General features: G+C 42.6%; 1 protein-coding gene across 1 annotated transcript in view; it reads left to right on the forward strand.

Moving 5' to 3' along the window:
• The window catches only part of ORC1 (origin recognition complex subunit 1), a 38,262-nt gene extending 15,821 nt beyond the window's left edge, over positions 1 to 22,441 (forward strand). The window contains exons 7-18 of the mRNA XM_004371730.2: positions 5,323 to 5,662; positions 6,541 to 6,645; positions 7,263 to 7,455; positions 14,097 to 14,194; positions 14,769 to 14,870; positions 15,297 to 15,468; positions 15,752 to 15,859; positions 16,133 to 16,282; positions 16,994 to 17,113; positions 19,817 to 19,983; positions 20,529 to 20,616; positions 22,154 to 22,441. Coding sequence (XP_004371787.2) covers positions 5,323 to 5,662; positions 6,541 to 6,645; positions 7,263 to 7,455; positions 14,097 to 14,194; positions 14,769 to 14,870; positions 15,297 to 15,468; positions 15,752 to 15,859; positions 16,133 to 16,282; positions 16,994 to 17,113; positions 19,817 to 19,983; positions 20,529 to 20,616; positions 22,154 to 22,348 — 1,838 coding nt within the window. The 3' untranslated portion in view covers positions 22,349 to 22,441. The remainder of the gene's footprint in view (positions 1 to 5,322; positions 5,663 to 6,540; positions 6,646 to 7,262; positions 7,456 to 14,096; positions 14,195 to 14,768; positions 14,871 to 15,296; positions 15,469 to 15,751; positions 15,860 to 16,132; positions 16,283 to 16,993; positions 17,114 to 19,816; positions 19,984 to 20,528; positions 20,617 to 22,153) is intronic.
• Positions 22,442 to 24,922: the final 2,481 nt, after the last annotated feature.

Here is a 24,922-nt window from a genome sequence, read left to right on the forward strand (position 1 = left end):
ATTACCACTCCTGCTCTTTCTTGATTGTTGTTTGCTTAATGTTTTTTTCTATCCTTTGAGTTTTAGTTTGTTTGTGTCTTTAAGTCTAAGATGTGTCTCTTGTAGGCAGCATATAGATGGATCTTGTTTTTTTATCCAATCTGCCACTTTCTGTCTCTTTATTGGTGCATTTAGTCCATTTACATTCAGCGTAATTATTGATAGGTATGAGTTTAGTGCTGTCAGTTTGATGTCTTTTATTTTGTGTTGTTGACAGTTTCTTTGTTCCACTTAGTTTTCTGTGCTGAGTCATTTTTCTGTATATATTTTCTTTTCATCTTTTTCATTGTTGATTTTGTATTTGCTGAGTCTATGTTTTTCTTGTTTTTTATTTTGATGTTTGGGATTGTTAGTTTCTTTTGTGGTTACTTAATATTTACCCCTATTTTTTCTAAGTTTAAACCAGTCTTTTATTTCTTTATATCACCTTGACTTCCTCTCCATATGAAAGATCTGTGAGTACATTTTTTAGTTCCCCTTTTTTGTTTTAATGCGGTCATCTTTTACATATTGACATCTCTGTTTCCCTATTTTAAGCATTTTAGCTTTGATTTATTTTTGTGGCTTCCCTATATGTTGATTTCTGGTTGCTCTGTCCTGTGTTCTAGTCTTGGGTTGTTATCTGATGTTATTGATTTTCTAACCAGAGGACTCCCTTTAGTATTTCTTGTAATTTCGGTTTGATTTTTAAAAATTCCTAAACTTCTGTTTATCTGGACATGCCCTAATTTTGCCATCATATTTGAGAGACAGTTTTGCTGGGGATATAATTCTTGACTGGCAATTTTTTTTCTTCAACCCTTTATATATGTCATCGCATTGCCTTTTTGCCTGCATGGTTTCTGCTGAGTAGTCTGAGCTTAGTCTTATTGACTCTTCTTTGTAGATGACTTTTCATTTATCCCTAGCCACTCTTAAAATTCTCTGTTTATCTTTGGTTTTGGCAAGTTTGATTACGGTATGTCTTGGTGACTTTCTTTTGGGATCTACCTTATGTGGGGTTCGATGAGCATCCTGGATAGATATCTTCTCATCTTTTACCATATCAGGGAAGTTTTGTGCCAACAAATCTTCAACAGTTTTCTCTGTATTTTCTGTTATCCCCCCTGTTCTGGTACTCCAATCACTTGTAGATTATTCCTCTTGATAGAATCCCACATAATTCTTAGGGTTTCTTTAGTTTTTCAAATTCTTTTATCTGCTTTTCCTCAAATAAGTTGGTGTCAAGTGCTTTGTCTTCAGTCTCACTAATTCTGACTTCCATTGCCTCAATTCTGTTCCTGTGACTTTCTATTGAGTTATCTCATTCTGAAATTTTATTGTTAATCTTCTAGATTTCTGATTGCTGTCTCTGTGTGGATTCTTGCAGCCTATTAAATTTGTGATTATGCTCTTGAATAACATTCTTAAGATTCTCTATTGCTTTGTCAGTGTGTTCCATGGCATGTTCTGCGTTTTGCCTGATCTACTTCCTGATCTCTTGAAGAGTTCTGTATATTAATCTTTTGTATTCTACTTCTGGTAAATCCAAGAAGTTCTCTTTCTCTGGAAAATTTCTTGATTCTTTGTTTTGGGAGCTTGCTGAAGCCATCATGATCTGCCGTTTTATGTGATTTGATACTGAGTGTTGTCTCTGAGCCATCAATAAGTTATATTTATTTTATGTTTGCTTACTGTGTCTGAGCTTCTTGTTTTGTTTTGTTTTCATATGCCCAAATAGGCTGCTCCTGTGAGCTAGTCGGATTATTGGTGCCTTTGAGCTCTAATGTCTTGTCACCAAGTGGTTAGATCTGGTACTAGGTATGTGAGCATAGGAGTCTGTTTACTTTTTTTGTATGGATTCAACTCAGGTATCCAGGTAGTCAGTCACAAAGTGTGTGGTGCAGGCTCTCACCTATAGTCCTAGACAGGCAGGGGTGATTGGTGTAGGCGCAGGTATCTGGCTGCAGTAAGGGGTCATGCACTGAGCAAGGCAAGCGGCTGATGGCTGCCCCTGAGTGTCTGGGAGGAAAGCGTGTCTCTGTTGCCTAGAGCGCTTAGGTGGGTGGGTTTTGCAGCCGGACTATGAGCACCCAGTGCTGTTGACTGTAAGGACTGAGAGGCACCACTTATTCTTGGACCTGTCACAGGTGGCTAGGTGGCGTGGGTGGAGCACCCAGTCCTGAGGCCCCTGATGTGGGTAGGTGAGGACCCTGCTTAATGGGCAGAGCAGCGTCAAATGCCATGAACCTGCCACTCCACCATATAGCTGCTACAGTTGAAGTTAGACCTCAGGTATATACCCTGTTTGTTGTACTGTGGTAATTAGGGCCTATGCTGTTCAAATGGGCCCGCACAGTTTTATGCAGGGGTGAAAGGCATTCAAAGTCCGTGGACCCCTTATGCCTGTGCCTAGGCAAAGGAGCTGTGCCTGCCCTGAGTTCCTGGCTTAGGGGAGCTGGCAGATTATTTTTTCCTGTTTGTTAATTTGTTCCCTCTCCAAGGCCGGGAGACTGGCTCAGGGCGCATGACAGGTCCTACTTCCGGCCGAGGGGACTCAGCAATCGCTGAAGCTGGCCCAGGACCTGGTGCAGAATGGGGAGGGGGCAGGTAAATGGGAGAGAGGTTTTTCCTAAAGGGGGTGTTTTTTGATCTGCGCGATAGATCAGATGCATGTACTTATATTTTCCCAATTGAGTGCTGCTTTTCCCTGGTTCTGGGGGCCCACATAGACTCTCTGCCACTCCATCTCTCTCGATCTGGAAAACGCCTTCCGAGTGCCACTGCTTACCTCACCACGTATGCCAGCCAATCTGGCCTGAAGGGTGCTGCCTCCTGCCAGATCAGGTGTGGCAGCTCCTTGCTGCTTCCGAACCGTCTTTCCCTCCCCTTGCCCCTTAGTCCAGTTCTTCAACTTTGCCTTTGATGTTCAGGGCTCCTAGATTGTTGTATGTAATTGATTCACTTGTTTTTCGGGTCTTTGTTTTAAGAGGGACCACAGGAAGCGTCTGACTACTCCACCATCTTGGCCCCACCTCTGTCACTAGTCCTTTTTAATGTTTTGTGTATGAACCAAATTCTTTGGGTGTGAGTTATTTGTGAGGAGTCCTAGTGGTATGGCAGTTAATGCTCTCGGCTGCGAACTGAAAGGTCGGCGCTTTAAACCCACCAGCTGCTCCACAGGAGAAAGGTGTGGCAGTCTGCTTCCATAAAGATTACAGCCTTAGAAACCGTATGGGGCAGTTCTACTCTGTCCTATAGGGCTGCTGTGAGTTGGAATCCACTTGATGGTACCGGGTTTGGTTTAAGTTATTTGTATCCTTCATAGCTCCTTAGTACAGTATGGATTTTATGGGATAAATATAAATACATAAAAATTTGGAAAATGCAGAAAAACTGCTAAAGAAATAATCTGTAATACTAGCATTTAGAAATTATTTCAGTATTTTTTGACTGTTGATTATGCAGGACCTTGAATGTTAGACCGAAGAATTTTGACTTGATACAGTTACTTACTTGGAGGGAATATATGGTGAAAATATTTTAGATGAATTGTTTTCACAGAAAGATTTGAAATTAATAGAGGTAAGGGGTCTGGGACATTTTTATATTAGACATGAGTCACCTTCATATCTACCAATTGAATAATTTTAGCTTCATATTCAAAGACCTCTAGATGTGGCTCTAGATAACTTTTTTAAAAGTCAGGTCTATTGAGGTCTATTTACATACAGTAAAGGTTCCCTTTTTAGTGTACAGTTTTAACCGACACGTGTTTGTATAACCACCATTACAAGCAAGATATAGAACAGTTCTGTCACCCCAAAATTCCCTTGTGCCCCTTTGTAGTTAACTCTTCCCTTCACCTCCTTCACAGAGATCTGATTTCTGTGTCTATGGTTTTGCCTTGTCTGGAATGTCATATAAATGGAATCACGTAGACTTTTGAGTCTGGCTCATTTTACTTAGCCTGATGCGTTTGAGATTCATCCATGTTGTTCCATTTATCCACGTCTGTTCATTTTTTATTGCTGAGTAGTATGCCATTGCATAGATGTACCACAGTTTATTCATTGCCAGTCTAAGGACATTCGGGTTGTTTCTAGTTTTTGGTGACAGACTGAAGCTGCCATAAGCATTCACATACATGTACTCCATAACTCTTCTAGCCTTACCTGAAGCTATGCCCCATATTCAATGCATGTGACTAAAGTAAACTCTGTGCTCAGTGCTTTCCAGCCTCACTTCCTTAACGTACATCGATACCTCCTTTCCTCTCCTGATATATTCTTTCACCTTCCGGTTTCAACTCTGTTGAAATTTTGTCTTCCTTTCAAGGCCTATCTTAAAAGCTATCTTTATTAGTGCTTAGGTATTGTAGGGCATTTACTTTACTTCATAGTATAGACATTAATGTCCATCTTCCTCATTGTACTTGAGTGTCTTGGATAGGGACCAGGATTGAGTCTCATTCAACTTTTATTTCCTCCTAGTGCCTGGCACATACTTTCCCATCTTAACAGATCAATTGATATCTGTGGTGAATGACTGGGGCCCTTGGCACCTGTGGTCATGGTGAGGGAGGAGCAGACCCATGTGGTTCTATATGTTAATACCCATTCCTATCCCCAGTTGATTGCCCCCAGGAATCTGTTTTTTCTCTGTTGGTAAATAAAGTCTGGATTAAGAAAAATGTAGGCCTTAGTGTTACTTAGTAGAGGCACTAGCACATGTTTAGTTAGTATAAATATTTTCAGATGCCTTGGAATGGAGTGGGAGGGTTCACTACCCTATGACCCCATGACCCTCCACTGAGACCAAACCAAACCCATTGCCGTTGAATCAGTGAGTGTTACAGAGTAGAACTGAGCTCCGTAGGGATTTCTTGGTTGTAATCTTTATGGAAGCAGATCACCAGGCCTTTCTTCCACATCACCGCTGGGTGGGTTTGAACTGCCAGCCTTTCAGATGGGAGCTGAGCACAAACTGTTTGTACCACCCAGGACCTCACTCGCTGAGAACCACTGTCATAGGTTACTCTGGGGAAACCCAATTGCTGAACATTTATCTACAAAAGCTAGCTTAACAGCTGACTTGTGGTTCTAACTAGGAAATCGCTTATGAATTTTAAAAGGCCAAAAATGATACCTGCGTGGGAAAAGAAAGCATGGAGTAATTCAAAATAAGGAGAAATCGTGTCTTTGTATAACCTTATTGGATGAATTTAGTTAATGAGATTAGGGGTATGAATAGTGCTACTTATAAAATTCATACCATGTCTGTGGTGATTTCTCTTGGGCTTAGGTCTCCCTAGGACACCAAACTCTAGGACTTCCCAGCAGAATGCATGTGCCTCTTTGGGTTCTCCAGAAAGAACTAAGCGGAAGGTGGCCTCTGAGGTCACCTCCCCTTGTAAGAGACCTCAGCCTGATGAACTTCAGACCTCGCCTCCATCTCTGAAAGCCTCTTGTACCAAGGACGACAAGAAGTCTTCAACTGAATGTCACATGACCCTGAGAACCCGAGTCCCAGCTTTGAAAGCCACAGGGATTAGTGAGGATAAAACACTTTCCCCTATCAGAGGGGGACGGAAATCCTCAGAGGTTCCTGATGTGGTCCTGAAACCAGAAAATATCAAAAAGAGGTAACTCGGGACGTCACCCTGCCTCCCACAGAGCAAATCAAGATCCTGTACATGATGTGAAAGGTGTGGGCCACAGTGAAAAAATATTAGAGCAGTGCGTTGCAAACCTGATTATGTCACAGAATCACTGGGGAACTTTTCTAAAATACAGATTTCTGAGCCTCTTCCCAGACCTAGTAGATCAATCTTCAGGCATACGGCCAAGGAATCTGTATTTCTAAAATGTTCTTTGGATGATTCTGATACACTTGGTTATTATTTGAGGATCACAGCTCTTGAGGATAATTTCACAAACCTGAATTGCTTCACAGACCTGGATTTCATTTTAAGTCATTTTCTTAGTTTTTTTAAACTGAAAAATCATTCTGAAATACATCTAGTATAAAAAGCTAATGCTTCTACAATAAACTTAGCAGTTTGACATTAGACAATGTTTGTAGATTTGCTAATATAAAATGGGACAAGCCAGAAATTACGAGTTTACATGTTTCCTGCACAGAAACTCTAATACCTGGCATATAATCAGTTGCTCAATAAATGCTTTATATTGAATTATAGCTGCATTTCTGTTAACCTTGAACCTGGGTGGACAGTAAACAAAACAGGACAAAGAACTGCCTGGGATTAGTGTCTTCTGGTCTCTCCTTGGGGAGATGGGGGATGTGGTTCTGATTTAAAGGATACGCTTTTGGCCAATTTTCATCTCTGGGTTTGATTCGAGCTTCAGGTATGAACTTTTTTTTAGCAAAAGGTCATTAGTTCCTTCCAAAGTAGTTGTGAAAGGGATAGGAGCTAGTCAGGCCAGCTGACTTCTAGTGCCTGCTGCTGATCCTTCATGCCCAGAACTGCTTTCCATAACCTCGCTGTGATATCTGCAGGGAGGTAAAAGAACCAGAAGCTCAGAATGAAGCTACATCCACTCCCCATCGTGTCCACAGAAAGAGTTCTGTCTTGACTTTGAATCGGATTAGGCAGCAGCTTCGGTAAGGCCGCTTCTCCACAGAAAAACATTGATAGCTGCCATCTGTGATATCTATAACCTTTTCCCTTAAAGCCTCTTATACTGTTTGTTATTTGCTAATATGCTGAAATTAACCTTTCACCTAGTATGTCTGGAAGTACTTTAAGTTCACATAAATGTCATAGTTAGGACGAGGAAAAAAAACCACTGCCCTGGGCTTTAGTGGCTCCCAGAGCCCAGTAGTCATCATGCTCAACAGGACTGGTGGTGGGAAACTGTGCTGTGGGTGCCTAGGAGCATGAGCTTTGATTCTGATAGACCTGGATTTGAACCTGGGCTTTGTCACTGTCTTTGTAACCTTGGGAAGGTTACTTAACCTTTCTAAGTCTCAATTTCCCCATCTGTAAAATGAGAATAATAATACTCACAAAGTTGTTGAGGGTTTCAGTGAGATAATATAAATAATGCACTTAGCAGAGTGTATCAGTAGTAAGTGCCCAAGAAGTTGAGCAAATCCTATATTGTCTGATCTTAGGGGGGACTTGGCAATACCTGTACTCCACACTGACCTCTCATGAAGCTTCTTTTATTTAGACTTTGAACACTGTATATAAGAAAAATAATATTCTCAATATCCAGGTATTTAGGTAGTAGCAAAAACAACCAAGAAGAGGAAGAGTATCTACCAGCAGCAGAGATTTCAGACTCTAGCAGTGAGGAAGAAGAGGCCTCCACGCCACCCCTCCCAAGAACACCCAGCCATGTGTCCAGGAACCGACGCTCTTCCATGAAGTCATCCTCTCAGACTCCCTCCAAGACACCAAAGAAAACTGTAAGGCTCTTTTAGTGAAGTAACCCTCTCTTAATTTAAAAGCTGTGATGGCCACTGTTACACACAGCTGGATTCTGAGCATAGGTCTATCCTATTTCAAAGCTATTCCACTTGGAATATTCCTAGAGGAAAGGACCTTAGTGAACCCTAGGACTGAGAGTGAATCCAGTAGACAGTGGTTTTTGAGATCAAGTTCCTTTTAAGGTACAAAACCAAATGGTCAAGAGATGAACCTCCTGAAGGAAGAATAAAAACTGTCTCCTCACCTTTGCATTTCCCACAAAACCTAGCAAAACACTGTACATAATTGTTGTCTCCTGATACGCATGAGAAACCTGGAGCAGTAAAAAGTATTAAAAAGAATCCTCTCATGTTCAAAGATGTTTGAGAAATGTTTGGGTTAAACATATGACTTCTCAGGGCCATTAATTTATCAATATTCATTGTGACCTTAGTCACATTCGTGTGTGAGTTTCCCAATCTTTTACTTTTTCCTTGGAGTGTCTTGTCCTGTGGAACACAGTTGGGAAATGCTTTGTTGTTGTTGTCGTTATTGTTAGTTGCCCTGGAGAACTGCCCTCCATAAGGTTTTCAAGGCTGCTTTTGGAAGCAGATAGCCAGGCCTCTCTTCAGAGGCGCCTCTAGGCGTTCAAACCACCAAACTTTGGGCTAGTATTCCAGCTCTTAACCCTTTGCATACCACTCAGAGACTTCTCAGGGGAAATGCTGTTGTTGTTGTGTGCCGTCAAGTCGGTTCCAACTCATAGCGACCCGATATACAACAGAACGAAACACTGCCCGGTCCTGCGCCATCCTCACAATTATTGCTATGTTTGAGCCCACTGTTGCAGTCACTGGGTCAGTTCATCTCATTGATGGTCTTCCTCTTTTTTCCCTGACCCTGTACTTTACCAATCATGATGTCCTTCTCCAAGGACTGGTCCCTCCTGATAACGTGTCCAAAGTAACGTGACATGAAATCTCACTATCCTCTCTTATAAGGAGGATTTTGGCTGTATTTCCAGCACTGTATCAGACAATGTTGGGCTGCTATCCATAAGGTTTTCACTGACTAATTTTTTCAGAAGTAGATTGTCAGGTCCTTCTGCCTAATCTGTCCTAGTCTGGAAGCTCCGCTGAAACCTGTCCACCATGAGTGACCCTGCTGGTATTTGAAATACTGGTGGCATAGCTTCCAGCATCACGGCAACATGCAAGCCACCACAGCAGGACAAACTGACAGACGAGTAGTAGGGGAAATGGTTGTTGTTGTTGTTAGGCGCCTGTCTTAGTTAACTAGTGCTACTGTGACAGAAATACCACAAGTGGATGGCTTTAACAAAGAGAAATTTATTCTATCACAGTTTAAGAGGCTAGAAGTCTGAATTCAGGGTGCTAGCTCCAGGGGAAAACTTTCTCTCTCTGTCAGCTCTGGGAGAAGGTCCTTGTTCTTGTCATCAATCTTCCCCTGGTCTAGGAGATTCTCAGTGCAGAGTCCCCTCCTCATTCTTAATTCTTGGTGGTAGGAGGTCTCTCATCCCTATGCTCACTTCTCTCTTTTGTATCTCAAAAGAGATTGACTCAAGATACAACCTAATGTTATAGAATGAGTCCTGACTTATTAACATAACTTCCTCTAATGCTGCCTCATTAACATCATAGAGGTAGGATTTACAACACATAGGAAAATCACATCAGATGACAAAATGGTGGACAGTCACACAGTACTGGGAATCATAGCCTAGCCAAGGTGACAATTCAATCCATAACAGTGCTATCCAGTCGTCTCTGACTCATACTGACCTTATGTACAACAGAAGGAAACACTGCCTGGTCCTGCACCATCCTCACAGTCGTTGCTATGTTTGAACTTATTGTTGCAACCACTGTGTCAATCCATCTCACTGAGGGTCCTCCTCTTTTTCACTGACCCTCTTCTTTACCAAGCATGATGTCCTTCTCCAGGAACTGGTCCCTCCTGATAACATGTCCATCGTATGTGAGACGAAATCTCACCATTCTCGCTTCTAAGGAGCCTTCTGGCTGTACTTCTTCAAGACAGACCTGTTTGTTCTTCTGACAGTCCATGGTATATTCAATATTCTATGCCAACACCATGGTTCAAAGGTATCAGTTCTTCTTTGGTCTTTCTTATTCATTGTCCAGCTTTTGCATACATATGAAGCGATTGAAAATACCATGGCTAGAGTCAGGTGCACCTTAGTTCTCAAAGTGACATCTTTGCCTTTTAAAACTTTAAAGAGGTCTTTTTTAAAAAATTATTGTACTTTAGATGAAGGTTTACAGAACAAACTAGCTTCTCATTAAACAATCAGTACATGTATTGTTTTGTGACATTGGTTACCAACCCCACGACATTTCAACACTTTCCCCTTCTTGACCTTGGGTTCCCTATTATCAGCTTTCCTGTCCCCTCCTGCCTTCTAGTCCTTGCCCCTGGGCTGGTATGCCCCTTTAGTTTCGTTTTGTTTTGTGGGCCTGTCTAATCTTTGGCTGAAGGGTAAACCTTAGGAGGGACTTCATTATTGAGCTAAAGGGGTGTCCGGGGTCCATACACTTGGGGTTTCTCCAGTCTCTGTCAAACCAGTAAGTATGGTCTTTTTTTGTGAGTTAGAATTTTGTTCTACATTTTTCTCCAGCTCTGTCCGGGACCCTCTGTTGTGATCCCGGTCAGAGCAGTCAGTGGTGGTAGCCGGACACCATCTAGTTGTACTGGACTCAGTCTGGTGGAGGCCGTGGTACTTGTTAGTCCTTTGGACTCATCTTCACCTTGTGTCTTGGGTTTTCATTCTCCCTTGCTCCAGACAAGGTGAGACCAGTGGAGTATCTTAGATGGCCACTCACAAGCTTTTAAGACCCCAGACGCTAATCACCAAAGTAAAATGTAGAACATTTTCTTTATATGCTGTGTTATGCCAATTGAGCTAGATGTTCCCGGAGACCATGGTCCCCACAGCCTTCAGCCCAGTAATTTGGTCCCTGAGGGAGTTTGAATTGTCTCTGGAGCTTCCATGACCTTGCCTTGGAGGAGTCGTTCTGGCTTCCCCATTATTGTGTACTGTATTACCTTTCACCAAAGTTACCACTTATCTATTGTCTATTTAGTGTTTTTCCATCCCCACCCTTCCCCTCCCTTATAACCATCAGAGATTGTTTCTTTTTGTGTGTAAACCTTTTCATGAGTTCTTATAGTAGTGGTCTCGTACAATATTTGTCCTTTTGTAATTGACTTATTTCACTCAGCATAATGCCTTCCAGATTCATCCACGCTGTGAAGATGCTTCACAGATTCATCATTTTCTTTATTATTGCATAGTACTCCATTGTATGTATATACCATGGCTTGTTTATCCCTTCATTTGTTGATGGGCATCTAGGTTGTTTCCATCGTTTTGCTATTGTGAACAATGCTGCAATGAACATGGGTTTGCATATGTCTATTCCTGTGATGGCTCTTATTTTTCTAGGATATATTCCTAGGAGTGGGTTTGCTGGATCATATGGTATTCCATTTCTAGCTTTCTAAGGAAGCGCCATATCCTTTTCCAAAATGGTTGTACCATTTTGCTTCCCACAAGCAGTGCATAAGAGTTCCAGTCTACCTGCAGCCTCTCCAGCATTTGTTTTTTTGACTGGGGGTGGGGGGTGAGATAGCATCTCATTGTGGTTTTGATTTGCATTTCTCTAATGGCTAGTGATCCATGCATTTCCTCATGTGTCTGTTAGCTGCCTAAATGTCTTCTTTGGTGTAGTGTCTGTTCATTTCCTTTTCCCATTTTTTAATTGGATTATTTGTCTTTTTGTTGTAGAGGTGTTGGACTTTCCTGTAGATTTTAGAGATTAGACTTTCGTTGGATTTGTCATAGCCAAAAATTTTTTCCCAGTCTGTAGGTTCTCTTTACTCTTTTGGTGAAATCTTTTGATGAGCATAAGTGTTTAATTTTTAGACGATCCCAGTTATCTAGCTTATCTTCTGGAGTTTGTGTATTGTTAGTTATGGTTTGTATCCTGTTAATGCCGTGTATTAAGGCCTGTAGCATTGATCCTATTTTTTCTTCTATGATCTTTATAGTTTTTGGTTTTATATTTAGGTCTTTGATCCATTTTGAATTAGTTTTTGTGTATGGTGTGAGATATGAGTCCTCTTTCAATTTTTTGCAGATGGACATCCAGTTTTGCCAGCACTGTTTGTTAAAAAGAGTGTCTTTTCCCCATTTGATGGACTTTGAGCCCTTGTAGAATATCAGGTGACCATAAGTGGATGGATTTACATCTGAGTTCTCAATTCTGTTCCATTGGTCAATGTATCTGTCGTTGTACCAGTACCAGGCTGTTTTGACTACCGTAGCTGTATAGTAGGTTCTGAGGTCAGGTAGTGGGAGTCCTCCTACTTTATTCTTCTTCAGTTGTGCTTTACTTATGTGGGGCCTCTTCCCTTTGCGTATAAAGTTAATGATTACTTTTTCCTTTTCTTTAAAGAATGCTCTTGGTATTTGGATTGGGATTGTGTTTAAAGAGGTCTTTTGCAGCAGATTTGCCCGATGCAGTATGTCATTTTATTTTTTGACTGCTGCTTCCATGGGTGTTGATTGTAAATCCAAGTAAAATGAAATCCTTGACAACTTCAGTATTTTCAATATTTTCTCCTTACAAACAAAAAAAAAAACCCCAAACCCATTGCTGTTGAGTCAATTTTGACTCACAGCAACCCTATAGGACAGAGTAGAACTGCCCCATAGGGTTTCCAAGGAGCAGCTGGTGAATTCGGACTGTAGACCTTTTGATTAGCAGCCATAGCTCTTAACCACCGTGCCACCACTGAAAAAGGTTCTCTTTTTTTCCCTATCAAGGAGACCCAAGGATTGGGCTTGGGTTGAGATGGAAGAAGGACTTCCAGGGAAAGGAAGAGCTTATTTGGGCTAGAGGTTATCTTACCTGGAGTTCTTCACATTGCAAATAGCTCACCATTGTTCTCATTTGATTGCATCTCCTGGGTCCCACTAGGAAGCGGGGATATAGGGTGTGGAAACACATTCAGCACAATAAAAATGAAGGTCAAAAGTCCACCTAGCTGCTTGATTACCTTCTCAGGTATTTTCAGATTTTGTTAATTGGTGAAAGCCATTTTTGTTACCAAATTTTTGTTAATTTTTTGATGGCATGTGTTTTCAGTATTGGAGTGCATGCTTACTGAGTGTGTTTAAAGTTTTGGTTGGTGATACGGGTTTTGAGAAATATAATCTGACAATACAATCCACCATTGAGGTCAGTGGCACTTTGGCGCCACCTATCTGTGGCATGACAGTATGCCACTGAGAACTAGGTATATAATTTATTGCTGGAGCCTTTCCATTAGGTTACACGAGGAACCTCTGGTTTTCTAAATTTGACACAGAAAAACCAAAACAAACCCATCAAGGCTCCCTAACTATCACACAGGAAAGTTATAATTATGCTTTCAAGCCTTATCTCACAGAAATAAAGGGAAAAAATGCAAAAGTTTACAAAATTAACACATCCAGGAAGCATCACCTAATAGACTGCTCAACCTATACAACAGTGAGGCTCCAACTCCAGTCTGTCGAGCTTCCCGCATTTCAAAAGGGACCCACCTGGACACTAAATTAGAATGGGAATAATGCCTTATCTCTGAGGTACAGAGGCAGAACAAGTAGCTGGCATTCGTTCATGCCAATGGTAATGAAAAGATCTCTCAGGGTCTGAGAGATTTCTGCCTGAGGAAATGATGGAGAAATTATCATCACTCTTACAGCCTAGATTGGGGGAGGGGGGGTAGTTAAAATACTTTGCAGAAACTACCATGAAGATGGGGGTAGCAGGCCTGCTGTAAGGAATCCAGCGAAAACAAAACAGTTGCCATGGAGTCAATCCCGACTCATGGTGACCCAGTGTGTTACAGAGTAGGACTGCTCCATAGGATATTCTTGGCTGTGATCTTTACGGAAGCAGATCACCTAGGCCTTTCTTCTGTGGTGCCACTAGGTGAGTTCAAATTGCCAACCATTAGGTTAGTAGCTGAGTACAAATTGTTTGCACCACCCAAGAACCTACAAAGAGCCCAGCAGCAAGGAAGGAAAGAGAACAGGGTTGTTACCCAAGACTAAGCAGTGACCCTAGGGTTTGGAGTGGAAAAATCCTGTGAGGCTTCCTCAAGAACTTTATTGTGGAATGTGGAAGATCTGAGTTAAAGTTCTATCACCTTTTCAAATAAATCTAGAAAATGACTTGACTCAAGCCTCCTATTGTACCTTGTATTTGGACAACACAGACAGGGTTTCTTAATTTCTTGTCGTTCTTTCAAGATGATATCTTACTTTTAAATAGCATTTAATCCATACTTTTATTCATTCTTACCTCATATTGACACTGTTCTCAAATCCTGATACTGTATATGAATTAGAAAAAAGAAAACGTGTTTGGGCTATAAACAAAGCATATGTGTAATTGTGAAGTGAAAGAGGGAGAATCGTGGTGCTTTATAGGAAGGAACTAAGGACTTCACCACCTGTCTTCCTTTCTTCAGATTTGCTGAGGTGCACTGGATGGTGTTTTGTTTTGTTTTTTCCCCTTTCTGAAATGTGTTCTCCTTTTGAATACAGCCTGAGCGTAGAACCCCATGTCGGGCCACGCCCCAGATCCGCAGCCGAAGCTTGGCTGCCCAGGAGCCAGCCAGCGTGCTGGAGGAGGCCCGGCTGAGGTAAGGGAGATGGGCCTCTGCTTCGTTCCCATAAGGTGGGGGTAATCTGCAGTCATTCGCATACCTAATAAAGGTAGAGTGAAGTGAACGTGTGTGTTTAGAAAGAAGAAGCCTCTGTCAGGAGCATCTAGGTGAGCTCACAGGCTCTGGGGGGAGTCAACCGTCCAGTCAGCTGCCATCATTTTCTCAGGGCTGGAGGATGGGTAGTCAGGACCCCGCTTCTCAATTACAGTATTCCAAAGAACCATGTGGGACCTTTTCTAAAACACATAAGCCTAGATCCTGCCAGAAATCAACTAAGCCAGTCTCATGGGATGATGCCCACCGACGTGACTTAGGTGAGCTCTCTGGGTGATACCTGCCCTTGGTTAAGAACCACTCAGTTGGGTGATTTAGGCATAGAAAGGGAGGCCAAGGGTTATGAGGCCAAATGGAGAAAATTAAGAATGAATGCATTCCCTTGGATGTGTGATTGAGGTTTGATGTAGAAACTATAGACAAGTCTCCGTTTATGATTGAGGAGATGGTGAAACGTTTCTAAAGTCGTCCTTTTCTCCATTTACCATAACTGTAGGCTGCATGTTTCTGCCGTTCCTGAGTCTCTCCCCTGTCGGGAACAGGAATTCCAGGACATCTACAACTTTGTGGAAGGCAAACTCCTTGACCGTACTGGAGGGTGAGTCATGCTGGCGGGCAGCATGGTTGGAGGGGAAGGACCCTGAGAGTATGCCACCTCTCGGGTTACAGTTCAGTCAGATGATCTTTCCTCAGTGTGAGGAGCATAGGCAAAATCATTGCCTAAAGCTTATGAAGCAGGTGTTGCCAAAGTAATTGTATAGGAATAGAAATTCCGCTTTTCAGAAAGAATGAAACTGGCCTTCCTTGGGTAGGGGGTTTGCGTATAGCATTGCTTGTGGAACAGATGGTTCTGTATAAACAGGTCCTACTCTCACCATCTTTCAAGGATGGTCCTCACTGCTCTCACCTCCACATTTCAGGGGTGTCAGTCCTTCCCTCAGGACACATTCCCACACTCCTGGCTGATTGTCGTGTGAGGCGGCTGGCACAGACCCAGCCTGCGGGTCTTCCTTTCTTATTCTAGGTGCGTCTACATCTCCGGGGTCCCTGGGACAGGAAAGACTGCTACTGTGCACGAGGTGATTCGCTGTCTGCAGCAGGCAGCGCAAGCAAACGATGTTCCACACTTTGAATACATTGAGGTCAATGGCATGAAGCTGACAGAGCCCCACCAAATCTATGTGCAGATCTTACAGGTAAGCAAAGCTGTTGGGGCTTTATGGTCATGTAATAATGGTTGTAGAAGGGTTTCTGGGAACAGCTTGTGACTCGTTTGAATTTCAAACACAGATTTTCTTCCTTTTTTTTATCTTTCTCATTTAGTGCCTTCTCTTGTCCTTCCAGGTTAAGGTTGAGACTAGAGTGATACTGAAGTCCTCAGACTAAGTAGCTTTGTCTGCTTCCAGATTTAGCTTTAAGCCCAGAGGAGTAAAACCCTTAGGGTTTACCACAGCTTACGGTGTTTTTCCCCTAATGCAGAAGCTGACAGGCCAAAAGGCAACAGCCAACCACGCGGCAGAACTGCTGGCAAAGCGATTCTGCGCACGAGGCTCCCCCCCGGAAACCACTGTGCTGCTTGTGGACGAGGTAAGGAGGTGCCCACAGGGACCAGGGGAGCGATGGGACCACACATGACCAGTGTGCCAGGAGTAATTACTGGGCAGGAAGGAAGTCCTGGCTCCGTCCTTCATGAATCTGAGCCTCTTCTCTGGTGGTGAAAGGGATATGTCCCAACTTGGGGAATGACCTCTCTTGACCTCCCCTTTGCTGCTCTGGTGGTATGACCTGGGAAACACGTGCAGCCAAAACAATGGTAACACTCTGGGGCTGACCCTGCATATCTTGCCATTTCCTTGACAGCTTGACCTCCTGTGGACTCAGAAACAAGATGTAATGTACAGTCTTTTTGACTGGCCCACTCACAAGGAGGCGCGGCTAGTGGTCCTGACCATTGCCAACACAATGGACCTGCCAGAGCGAATCATGATGAACCGGGTGGCAAGCCGACTGGTAGGTGCTAGGGCAGTTCTCGAGCTGTTCTTACAGCCTGTAAGCTAGACCAAAGAGTTCTGCAAAAATGAACACACAGGAAACTAAAATAAATGGAAAAAAGTAGGAAGCATGATTTTCCTATGTTGGAATTAAATGTGTCACCATTGTGTGACTTTCTGCAAGCATCACAGCTTCTTGGTGTTTTTCTGCCTGTGCTCTTTTAAAATTGCACAGAGCCATGGAGGTTTAATTATTTTTTTAAATATTTAGGCACTTCTAATGTGCCAGGCAGTGTTAGATGCTTGGAGTATAGCAGTGAACAAGGCAGACGTGGCTCTGCCTTCACGGATCAGGAAGTACAACATCAAAGAAATACTTATAAGCAGGATGAGGGAAGTCAGGGGCTATGGCCATGCATATCATAGTAGATCCTAAGATCTTCCCACCCGCTTTGAGTAGAGCACCTCTACTTCGAATAGTTTTAACAATTCTGCTACAATAAAAGGTTCTTAAATGAAATGAAAAAATAGCTATAAAACTACTGCTCTACAGGATGAGATTGGCCACTGTCAGCAACGAAAGGAGCTGAAAACAGTCCCGGGATGAAGTGTTGTGTGGATTGCTATATGGCACTTGGAAATCGGGCTTAGGACCTGTGGGTTTGCTTTCCACCTGGACGATCAGAGTTGGCATTTGGTGACCTTATTTCTCTGTCATCTTGGCCCCCAGGGTCTCACCAGGATGTCCTTTCAGCCCTACACTCACAGCCAACTGCAGCAGATCCTAATGTCCCGACTCAAACATGTAAAGGCCTTTGAGGATGATGCCATCCAGTTGGTAGCCAGGAAGGTAAGTCGCCTTTGGGGAGCTCCTATCTGCACCTACAGGGCAGTCACAGTCGTGAGCACCTGCTGGGTGTGAGGCCCTATGCTGCATGCTTCAAGGCTGAAGTTTAGGAAGTCCTGTAAAAGCAAATACCAAAAAATAGAAACAAAACTGAAAAATTCCTTAACCTTCTTACTGAATAATCCAGTTAGAAGGCTGTAAGTATGGTGGGCATGTATTCAAATTAACATAATTAATTCAGGGAGCAAACAGCTTTATATAATGAAGAGGGCAGTGTAATTGGAGTCAGGTAGACCAACCTGGTTTGAATTCTGGCTTTAACATTTACTAGGCAGGTGGGAGGTTATAAGAGAGTTACTTAAAAATCTCCTTGAGCCTCAGTTTTCTTCTCTGAAAAATGGGAATAATAATAGCTACCTTATAGGGTCCTTGTGAGAGTTAATTGAGATCATGTCTATAACATGCCTAGCAAAGTACACATTCTATGCCAGATATGGGATTTTGGATACCTGTGTCCTCCAAGTTCACTAGGAGAAAGATTCCATCCTACAGACCAGTCTTTGAGCCAGCTGAGGAACAAAATGGGTTAACTACCTGCCTCAAGCTGATAGAAAAAGAAACCACAAATTCACAAATATTTCAGCATTGAAAAGAATTATAAACTGATTTCTAGTTTTCTTCTTGCTCCAAATGATCTGAACTCTGAATGCTTACAGCAGCAGCACACGTCTGTAACACCTGCTTGGAGCTGGATACTGTATTAGGTTCAGGGGTTGGAGGTGAGCAAGATATGGTGCCTGCCTCCAGACTTTGCCTTCTAGGAGACAATTCCTAAGAGAGAGATCCTCAAAGTTACCATCTAACCCTTCTATTCAGTAGAGTTTTTTGCTTCTGCTATCTGCTATCATGCAGTTTCTAAGAGTTCTTATTTTTCTCTGAACAGTCCTTTTTTTGTGTGTCATTCTATATATGTCAGGTGTCATCTCTCTTTTTCCTCCAAGATGCTTTTATCTGTTGGTGTTTTGGTCTCTTAGCTTGTACTACATTTGAATTCTGACAACAGAAATAGACACAAACATTTTAAAACACTTGAAGTCCCACTTCCCAGAGATGACTACTGTTAATGTCTTGGTATGTTGTGTGCGTGTTTATATATATTTACATATGTGTGTATGCCTATTCAGTTTGCTTTTTAATCTTACTATATCATAAATTTTGGAAGGAGATAATCGTTTTAGAGATGTACCAGGCAGGGTGTGATGGTCATCAGGTGAATGGTGGAGATTGTTGACAAGTATTGAGAATAAAGAAACTGAGAAGTCCTTGCAGGCTGCAGGGAGTACAAGGATTCCCTCAGTGGTGCCTCCTTTGCCATGAGACCAGAAGAACTGGATGGTGGCCGGCTACCATTCATTACTAAACATTTTGGTCAAAGATTCTGATCAAAAGGGAGAAAACGCAGAACAGATTTTCAGATTACTCATGGAATCTAGACTTTCTGGAGCCATGGAGGCTGGATAAACCCCTAAAACTATTGCCCTGAGATAATCTTTAAACCTTAAGCCAAAAATATCCCTTGAAGTCTTCTCAAAATCAAATAACAATTTAGCTGAACTAGTAAAGAACGTCTGCCTTGAGCATTGTGCTCTTTTAAGAGCCTTCTATGTGGGATCAAATAGACAACAGCAACTTGAAAGATTAGATAGGAACTTTAGGGGGCAGTGAGTTTCTATTAATGGGGGAGGAACAATTCAGAAAAGGAGGGTGAGAATGGTTGCACAACCTAAAGAATGTAATCAATGTCACTGAATTGTACAAGGAAAAATTATTGAATTGGTGTATGTTCTGCTGAGTATATTCTCAACAACAAAAATATATTATTTTAAAAAAAAATTCCCTCACTGAAAGTTAAAATGTAAGTGGCCTTCTAAGTCAGGTTGGGAGAGGATAGAAGATTCCCTGCGGAAGGAGCCCAGGAGCCCCTCAGCCTCTGTGCACATGGAAAGGGAGGAGCAGCAGCAGAGCTGTTGTGGGTTGGTCTGATTCCTCTGGGTCCTCAGGCTTTGTGGTTTCCTTTCTTTTCCCCATTCCTGATTCGTGTTGTCCTAGCCATTGACTAGGCAGCCCCCCAGATTTACAACATGCTGCAAGGAAGCCCCATGCTGTGGCTTTATCTCCACATAGGTTCTCTGCTGTCTCTTGGCTTGGCTGCTTGTAGGGTCACACTGCTGTCTTCCTGCAAGGAACAAGAACTCTCCTGTTTTCAGATGAATCAGTGATGATCTTGGGCTAAGGGTGTCTTCTTCGAGACTTCATTTTCCTTAATACTGAATAAAGCTGAGAATGTCTGCCCTTTCCATTGTGGAGTTACCCGTAAAACCAAGACAAAGGTTTGGACTCGGAGTAGAGTCCCAGGCAGAGCAGAATACTTTACTTCCCATGCGTCCACAGAGTCCCAGCGGAGTAAGGACTTAACTTTCCAGTACCACCTTTCCTTTTTAGCCAAACACAGAATTGATACGACAGTACAGTTTATAGATAAAACGGAAGCTCAGAAAGTGAAGTCACTTGCCCAGGGTTGGGCATCTAGGTGAATGGTAGAACCAGGATTCAGACCTGGCATTCGGATCCCAAGGCCAGATTGCATAGAGCTCCTGGGCTGAGATGGCAAGGGGACCTCAAGTGATAAAAGTGTCCCTCTTGCAGGTAGCAGCCCTCTCTGGAGATGCACGACGCTGCCTGGACATTTGCAGGCGTGCCACTGAGATCTGCGAGATCCACCAGAAGCCCGGCTCCCCTGGCCTGGTCACTGTGGCCCACTTAATGGAAGCTGTGGATGAGATGTTTTCATCATCATACATCACGGCCATCAAGTAAGATGCCTCCTGTTCTTTAACTTGGGCCTTTCTGAAGAAGTCCAAAGTCTGGGAAGGCCCGGGAAATAGGTTTCCCTTTCTCAGTTTTTAGTCATTCAGTCTGGATTTACTGAAGATGTCCTTTTTCTTAAGGGGTGTAGTCTAGTCAGGGAGACAGAACAGTAAACCTCAGATAATAATCACTGTTTGTTGAGCTGTACTGTAGTGTAGCTGTACTGTGGGTGATAATGGAGTACAAGTGCTGTAGGAACAAGAAACAGGCAACAGTGAATGATACGCTCAGCTCACGAATGAGGGTTCTGGTATCACTGAAGCGCGGGTGCATTTCCAGATGTACTTCCTGTGTCCCCTTACTTCCGAAGTAGCATTTTCCATAACAGTTTGAGACTTTAGGCAGAAGGGCTAACCTTGCCAAATAATATACGGGAACACATATCCCAATTCTTTCTCTTTTCTAAAGACACAGAGAAACTATTTGACTTTTCCCCTCAGCTGGTGGTACAGCCACTTGGGAGAACTCACATCTCCTCGTTTCTTTTAAGAAATTCCTCGGTTCTGGAACAGGGCTTCCTGAGAGCCATCCTTGCAGAGTTCCGTCGATCAGGCCTGGAGGAAGCAACATTTCAACAGGTGATCAGTCTCCTTCTGGGTTTTGTTCTGGTGCCTTTAAAATACATGGGAATTTCAATCAGTGTATATCAGTTTGTCTATTTTGTGCCACCCTGATTATGCTGAAGAATATCAGGCCAGCTCCTATTTTTTATGTAATGGACACCTTTAGGAGCTGGTTTCTGCATGTTAGATGGAAGGCCTACTCTGTGCCAAAGGCTGTTCTAGGAGTGAGAGATTCAAAGATGAACAAGACAAGTTACTGCCCTACTATATCTTATGTTGTAGTGGGGCAAGGTGTCTAGAACGAGACCATGTATAAAAAAATCGCAAAGATCAGAATCTGAATGCTAAGGTCGCATAAAAGCAATCATTAGAGCACGTGCCTTAAGGGTTCACTTTAAGACTGGTGTCGGTAGGTCAGGAGCTGCCTTAGAAGATGAATTGTTAACAATGTGTTTGTACCTGAGAGTGTGTATTATGTCTGTGGTGTATATTGTAGACATCTTCATGTAATTAACATGGAGAGGTCAAGAAAACGTTTTCCTTTCGGCTACTTTTTTACTGGATTGGTGGTACATTGTTTAAGGGGCCGTGGTGGCACAGTGGTTAAGAGCTTAGGCTGTTAACCAAAAGGTTGTCAGTTTGAATCCACCAGCCGCTCCTTGGAAACCCTATGGAGCAGTTCTACTCTGTTGTATAGGGTCGCTATGAGTTGGGATCGACTTGACGGCAACTAGTTTGTTTGTTTTTTTTTTTCCTGGTTGGTACATTGTTTATTAAAAACTTAGTTGCTGGTCATGTTTTGACCTTTATCGTCCCCCTTCTAAGAGCCCCAGACAGCTCTTCTGCAGAGTGACTCAATCTAGTTTGTCAACATTTCCTGAACACCTATAGCGTGTCACTAACTGATGAGTGCCTGGGACCCAGAGCTGAATCGGTGAATATCTCTGCTCCTAAAAGGCTCTTACTCTGGTTGGGGGTGGATAATTACCAGGAAGTGCCACAGACTTACCTGACCCAGTGGGGGGCTTTGTGATGGGGTTCTGGCTCTCCTCCTGCCTCCCCTTATTCAGTATTCTCTCTGGGCCTTTGTGCTTTGCCAAAAGTCATGCCGTGGCACCTGCTCACTGTATCTGGGAAGGAAAATGCCCTTGTAGCAAAACTTGACTGGGATTATGACAGTCTTAGTTGTGGACACTCAGCCACTGGAGACCAGGACTATTTGTAACAGTAACAATTGCTGTGTATTTTGTATCCATTAATTCATGAGGGTTATGGCAGTACATTTTATAGATAAAACTGAAGCTCAGAAAATGAAGTCACTGCCCAGGGTTGCACACCTAGGTAAATGGCAGAACCAGGATGCAGACCTGGTGTTCGACTCCAAGGCCAGTATTGCCTTTTGCCCTCTGCGTTTGTGTACCATCGAGGTATCCATTGATGATTTCTTGGGTATTTCATATCCTGGACACAAAGCGTCTCATTTTTCAGACCCAGTCATACCTTTCCTCTGCACCCTTTAGCAGCTCACCTTAGCTTTGCTTCTCCTGTGTAGGTGTACAGTCAGCACGTGGCTATGTGCAGAATGGAGGGTCTGCCCTACCCCACCATGTCCGAGACCATGGCCGTGTGCTCACGCCTGGGCTCCTGTCGCCTCCTCCTCGTGGAGCCCAGCAGGAACGACCTGCTTCTCCGTGTGCGGCTCAATGTCAGCCAGGATGACGTGCTGTATGCACTGAAAGAAGAATGAAGGGCTTCGACAAGGAAGGACTGTGGTCTGCTGTTTTTTAAAGGCTCTGATTTTCTTTTCCTAAGCACATGGAATTGTAGCAAAGTACACTGAATGGGAATGGCTGTGTCATCTATTTTGAAATTTCCAGTAAATTGATTTTTCCAGAGTGTTTGGGAGGTCTGCAGTCATTGTGTTACTGCTAGCTGTGGTCACGTTAGCCCCTGATTCATGGCGACCCCACACGTGGTGGAATGAAACACTGCCCAGTCCTGCACCATCCTCACAATCAGTTGGGGATTGGACTCTTGTGATCCATAGGGTTTTCACTGGCTGATTTTCAGAAGTAGTTTACCAGACCTTTCTTCCTAGTCTGTCGTAGTCTGGAAGCTCTGCTGAAACCTGTTCAGCATCACAGCAACACAAAAGCCTCCAGTGACAGACAAGTTGTTGCCGTGCATGAGGTGCACTGAGCCTGAACAGAACACGGGTCTCCCACATGGAAGACAAAAATTCTATCACTGAACCACGACTGTCCTGATACAGTCTTTATAAACAGCAGATCATAAAACCGAACTGCACTTCGCCCAATAGGCCTTCGTCTGATGTTTATGTCTGTTACCGGCCCAGCCATTGATTTAATGGCAACATACCATATATATAAATGTATGCACACAGTATACTTGTATCTATATGATAGTTCTGGGAGAATATATAAGGAATTGATTACATTGGTTGCCTCTGGAAAAGAGAACTGAATGGCTAAGGTAAGAGGTGGTAGGAGGACTTTTCACTGGGTGAAAAGTGTCTTAAATTTCAAACCATGTCAATGTAACAAAATTTAGTTTATATAAAACTGCTGGAAATAATATCAGGAATAAATAGTCTCTAGCAACAAATAGCTAGAAAATGTAATTTTTAAAAGGTACCATTTATCACAAAAATTTTTAAAAAAGACTTCCACAGCACAGAAAATATGAGGTACTAGGAATAAATCTAATAAAGAGATGTAATTAATCTCTATTTATAAATCGATTCCAATCAAGATCTTGTAGAGTTTCTTGTATAACTTTGCAGGTTAATTCTAATATGTGTGTGGAAACCAACAATGGGTTTAACTGGCATCTGATATCACCTTCTGTGAGGCCCTGAGAAACACATCACCACCCACGTAACAGTCCTGCCAAAAACATTTAACCTGAAGCTACTGATAAGAAAATTATCAGACAAATCCAAATTGAAGGAAAGATATTTCTGCAAAGCAACTGGTCACGCTCTAAAAATGTCAATATTAAAAAAAAAAAAAAGTCAATATCACAAAAGACAAAACACGGAGGGACTTTAAAGAATAGAGACATGATAACAACTAAACGTACAGCATGAACCTTTATTGGGTCCTAGATTTAAAAAAATAAGTTGTAGATGCCCATATGGAGTAAATTCATATTAAGTGTTAAATCCCATGAGGGTGGTAAAATACTGTTGTTCTGTACGAGAACACCCTTGTTCTTAGCAGATTCCTGCTGAAATATTTGCAGGAAGGTTCAGACAGTGTCTGTAGTGGGTCTCCCAGAAACTCATATCCGCCCAGAACCTCAGAATGAGACCTTATATGGAAATAGGGCCTTTGCAGATGTAATTAGTTAAGGGTCTCTAGATGAAGTCCAGGATTTTAGGTGGGCCCTAAATTCAATGACTGGTATCTTTATAAGAGAAAGGAAAGGGAAGTTTGGCCACAAACACACAGGGAAGAAGGCTACGTGAAGACAAAGACAGATTGGAGTGACGCTGCCACAAGCCAAGGAATGCCAGGAGCCACCAGGAGCTGGAAGAGGCAAGGAAGGATCTTTCTCTAGAGCCTTCTCAGGGAGCACGGCTCTGCTGATACCTTGATTTCAGACCTCTGGCCTCCAGAATGGTAAGAGAATAAATTTCTGTTGTTTTAAGCTACCAAATTTGTGGTACTTTTTAATGGCAATCCTAGGAGACTAAGACAGTCTTCAACAAATTTCTCAAATAGTTCAGCAAAAAAAAAAAAGGATATACACACACATATATGTGTATTTATAACTGCAGAGAAGGGACAGAGGTTCAAAGTTATAAAGATCTCCACAATCAATAAGAAAAACTAAAAACCAAACCAAACCAAACCTATAGCCGTCAAGTTGATTCTGACTCATAGTAACCCTATACGACAGAGTAAAACTGTCCCATAGGGTTGCCAAGGAGAGGCTGGTGGATTCGAACTGCTGACCTTTTGGTTAGCAGCCAAATGCTTTACCACTGTGCCACCAGGGCTCCACTGGAAATAATTTGGCAATATTTAATTTGAAAAATGTAGAAATCCTATGAGCCAGCAATTCCATTCTTAAGTATATGTTCTAGGCAAATACATAAGGAATCACGGACAAGAATGTTCACAGTACGGTTTGTAATGGCAAATCACTGGAAAAGTGAATTGTATATTTTCATACTATGAAATATACAGAAGTGAAAATAAATCAACTCAAAAGCGTATGTATCAATACGGATGAAGCTTACAAACAGGGCTAAGTGGGAAAAGAAGTTGAAGGATACATGCAGTATGAGACCAAT

The sequence above is a fragment of the Trichechus manatus genome, unplaced genomic scaffold (genome assembly GCF_000243295.1).
Source record: "Trichechus manatus latirostris isolate Lorelei unplaced genomic scaffold, TriManLat1.0 scaffold00015, whole genome shotgun sequence".
Taxonomy (NCBI): domain Eukaryota; kingdom Metazoa; phylum Chordata; class Mammalia; order Sirenia; family Trichechidae; genus Trichechus; species Trichechus manatus.